Raw genomic sequence first — 3,850 nt, 5'->3', positions numbered from 1 at the left:
CTTCTTGAAGATTTTTTTTAAAACTCAAAACTTAAAGCCTTAATCTGAAGTCATTGCTGCTTTACACCCTTTTTATGTATGTTTTTCCACAACCCTGCAGCATCCCAAGTTTCAAGATGTACAGGATTGCACGTGAAAAATGACAATGTGTGAAATGGACCTGGAGCTAGTTCAGGCTGTATAGGGGGAAGGCTGAGTGCAGAGCACAGGGCTTCTGGGGTGTAGTGCTCACACAACTTGTGCTGTGCCTGATGTTCAGTCAGTCCTGGATCCCCTGGCTGGGGGGTGGCAGGCGCTTCCTCAGGCAAACCCATGGTGTGGCATGGAGTGCAGGAAGGGTGTCACATCTTCCCCCCTTCCAAGGGCAGTGTTCTTAACTCACTTCCTCGGGTTATTTTTCTTCAGAAGTTCAGCTTCTGCCAGCTACAGTGCAAGCTTGTTGCTGTATGACAGAACAGCGTGAGGGGGGGGGTACAGCTACGTGTCTTCAGTGCAGTCTTGCTCTCTTAGAGCCATGCTGAGCAGCACTGTAAACATTCAACTCCTTGAAAGGATGTTTCAGACAAAGGAAATGGCTGAAGTTCTTTCCTAAAAGGAATCCAAACCATTCGGGACATGAACTTCCCCTCTGCTGACAGCATCGATGGTCAGTGGGCTGAGGGCTCTTCTATCCCCCTCTAACAGGCAGAGATGGCTCATGGACAAGTCCAGGCCTCCAGCTCTGCCTCACCTAGCGGTGACTGGTGGTAGTAGGGACAAGGCTGTGTAGGGTCTGAAACCTCTCCTGAGCTTTATGTGTTAATTATAGACACTAAACACAGAAAAACTACAATTGTACCTTTTAGTATCTGGTGAAAGGCAAATTTTTAGAAATTTAGCTCCCATTTTGTTTGCTCCACAGACAGCAATCATTTGACTACTGTGAACACAGTTGTATGTAGTAGGACACCAGGAAAAGTCCTTTATTACAACATGCAATAGAACTGGTCTATTTTAACCCAAAAACAAGCAATGGCCTCATTCACAAAAGGCAGCAGGATTTATATTCACAAAAACTCCTTTGGACCCTGCTGGGGACAAATAACATTTTTCAGTGGTTGAAATTACCCTTTGGAGACTGTGTTCCTTACAGACCAGCTCTTCACTCACATACTGTCAAAGTAACATCTTTGGCTCTGACTTTTTGGGGGTTTTTTAGCCAGTCGTTCTTGGGGAAAGCTTTGCTGAACTTTCTGCACTCATGTTCTCAGGCCCTTCATTCTCAAAAGCCAATTAGCTTTTAGTACAGGCTGAAGCTATATTTACATTCCAGCACTGTTTCTATTGCTATAAACCAAATTAAGAGCAAAATAAATTATCTGTCCTCAACCACTGGCAAGTTGCATCATACATTCTGACCACAGCCAGGACATGGGACACTTTGTCACATTCCCCACCTGCTCTTAAAAGCAAACTTCAGAAGAGTGTTTATTCTATTTTCTCTGAGTGACACCAGGGGCAGCAGCAGCACCATTAGATACTGAACCACCCTGGCTATCACTGACTTACTTATTTTCCTAGTAAGACAGTTGACAAAGAGGCTGAGTCCAAATATCACTTTTATTGTTTGCTTTTCATCAGCTTAACAGAGTTTGGGTTTCTGTGCTTTAAAACAAGTCTTTAAGAATAGATAAAATAACCAGCTGCACCACATGCTGTCTGCGCTTCATGAGGAGAAAGAACATACTGTCAGTAAGAGCAGCACGAGCCTGTTACTGTACCAGCACAGAAACTGGGGAGGGGACTTGCCTTTGCATTACTTTCCATTTTATAACTTGTTAAACGCCTCCTACTGCTCCTCAAAGATCACTTGAAAGAAGGTGACATTGCAATGACTTACAAAGTTATTGTCAAAGAAAATAACACTAAAAAAATTAGTTCCTTATGACAAGTAAGAGGGACCAATTCTTACTGTACAATTTGTGGACAACTAAAAGGCTGACTGAAAGAGCAAGAAGTAGAAAACCCTTTGCTGTTACAGTCAGACCAACAGTACTTAGGGAGAGCACCAGCAGGTACAAGGAGCAGCAGCCTCATTACGCTCAGAATTTGGTCAACAGTGCAGCACCTGCATCTCCCAGGGCACAGACACCTCTGTTTGACTCATCACACTCACAGGGAGCACAAGTCACCTGTGTGGCACCGAGCCCCCGCAGCTGAAAGCCTGCAGACAGTCCTGGACACACCTTTTCCCACCACCTGTCGTAAATTCTCAAGTGTAAGCAAATGAGGTTATAATATAATCATTGGTTCAGCAACCAGCCTCCATGGCCTGGTTTTATTTTTCAGCATCAGGAAATCAGAAGAGGTGAATTATTGCTTTTAGAGTGCATGTTAAATTAGTCTGACTTGATTACTGACCTCTCCCATCCACATATAAAGATGTAGTAAACTACACTAGGTTGTAAATGTGGAACGGATTATGCTACATATTTGTGCAGCCAATTTTCTTTTTTTTTTTAACATCTTAAGATGTGCCAAGCTTGTGACACTGATGTTCAAGCTAAACCCCCCTAGACTCCCAAGAGCCTTGCGAGTCATATAGTTCATAATATATCCATATACAAGACAAAATGAAAATCAGTTGGTGAATTTTATATGAATGAAGAAATTCCTGAGTCTGTATTAAAGCCCCATCTCTGACTTTTTTCTCTCAAGAATCAGATTCCTCCTCCTCTTCCTCCTCTTCCTCTTCACGACCTTGAAGGCTTAGGTGCAATTCAGTTTGATTGATAGCAGCCTCATTGTCCATCTGCCCAAGAGCCTGTCACAGTAAGAGTTTATAGCACACTTATCAAAACCAGCCGCAATTCTGAATGCTCCCCAAATCACTATTAACACTGTGCAGTCACAGCCTCTTTTATACATCTCAGTGCCAGAACTGCTGGCTGCAAACGCCCATTGTGGTGCCAAGCACCAGCTCTCCACAGAAGTTTCACCTCCTTTAGGCTGACAATGTATTTCAAGTTCAGGTGGTCTCTGTACCTCCAACCCCCACGATCAGTCGGGTAAACCAGCCTGGCATCTTCAAGAGGATTAGACACGTTAAATAAACAGCAAACTGAAACTCCGCTAATACAAAGCGGGTTTTTATTTCCCATCCTCCCTGGAAGCAACACACTGCTTTCAAGGATGGGGAAAGGTGAAACCCTTGAAACATAAACCAGTAACACGCCGGGCAGATGTTACTCCTGAGCTTTTCAGTTCATGAAGTAGCAGGAACAAGGTCAGCACCAAGAACTGGAAATTAAAACCACCCCCAGACCCCCCCCGCCACTCACACCAACAGGTCCTGTCCCGCCCGTCCCCGGGGGGGGGCCAGTCCCTCGCCCTTACTCTGCGAGTCTCCTCCGCTGCGCTGGAGGACGCGCCCGTCGCGCTCTGCTCTCTGGCCCTGATCATAGACTGCAGCGCCAGCTCTTCCACCTGCAAGCGAGGGAACACAGGAGCCATGCGGTCATTCCTTCTCGGGTTCTATTTAGTGTTAAAATTTATTCAATAATAATTAAACAGCAGCAGTAACGGCAAAGCTTTTCAAAACCTGTTTCACTGCTTTTCTGCTTGAGTAGACAGCAGGACACAGGTCCCCAGCGTGCTCACCAGCGAAGGGCGGCGTTTAGCTTTGCGCTTATTTTGGGAGCCGGCTGCCGAGGAAGAGGGGTGGGGTGGGGGGTTACCGGCGCGGAGGCCGCTGCCAACGAGCCCTCAGAGCCCCCAGAGCCGCGGCCAAGCGGCGGCCCGCCGCCTTTCGCAACTCCCGAGCGTCACTCGCGTTAAAAGACATGAAAATAGAAGAGAAACGCGGGCAAGG

At 46.2% G+C, this 3,850-nt stretch overlaps 1 protein-coding gene across 1 annotated transcript; it reads right to left on the bottom strand.

The window, feature by feature from the left end:
- Window positions 1–1,580: 1,580 nt before the first annotated feature.
- SNAPC5 (small nuclear RNA activating complex polypeptide 5) lies at window positions 1,581–3,823 on the bottom strand. Its single transcript, XM_026856043.1, has 4 exons — window positions 3,743–3,823; window positions 3,581–3,634; window positions 3,376–3,465; window positions 1,581–2,803 (listed from the first exon to the last, which is right to left on the bottom strand). The coding sequence occupies exons 1-4, from the start codon at window positions 3,821–3,823 to the stop codon at window positions 2,693–2,695; spliced, it is 336 nt and encodes a 111-aa protein (XP_026711844.1). The 3' UTR covers window positions 1,581–2,692.
- Between the last annotated feature and the right edge of the window lie 27 nt (window positions 3,824–3,850).

Source organism: Athene cunicularia, assembly GCF_003259725.1.
Source record: "Athene cunicularia isolate RWA chromosome 10 unlocalized genomic scaffold, athCun1 chr10_part1, whole genome shotgun sequence".
NCBI classification, from domain to species: domain Eukaryota; kingdom Metazoa; phylum Chordata; class Aves; order Strigiformes; family Strigidae; genus Athene; species Athene cunicularia.
The sequence above is the reverse complement of the archived record's forward strand: the minus strand, read 5'-3'. Positions and strand labels throughout refer to the sequence as shown.

Coding starts and splice junctions, on each gene's coding strand:
- SNAPC5 (XM_026856043.1), bottom strand. CDS start 3,823: ATGTCTTTTAACGCGAGTGACGCTCGGGAGTTGCGAAAGGCGGCGGGC. Junction 3,466..3,580: donor GCAGAAAAGCAGTGAAACAG/GTTTTGAAAAGC, acceptor CCTCGCTTGCAG/GTGGAAGAGCTGGCGCTGCA. Junction 2,804..3,375: donor CAGCGGAGGAGACTCGCAGA/GTAAGGGCGAGG, acceptor TTACTGTGACAG/GCTCTTGGGCAGATGGACAA.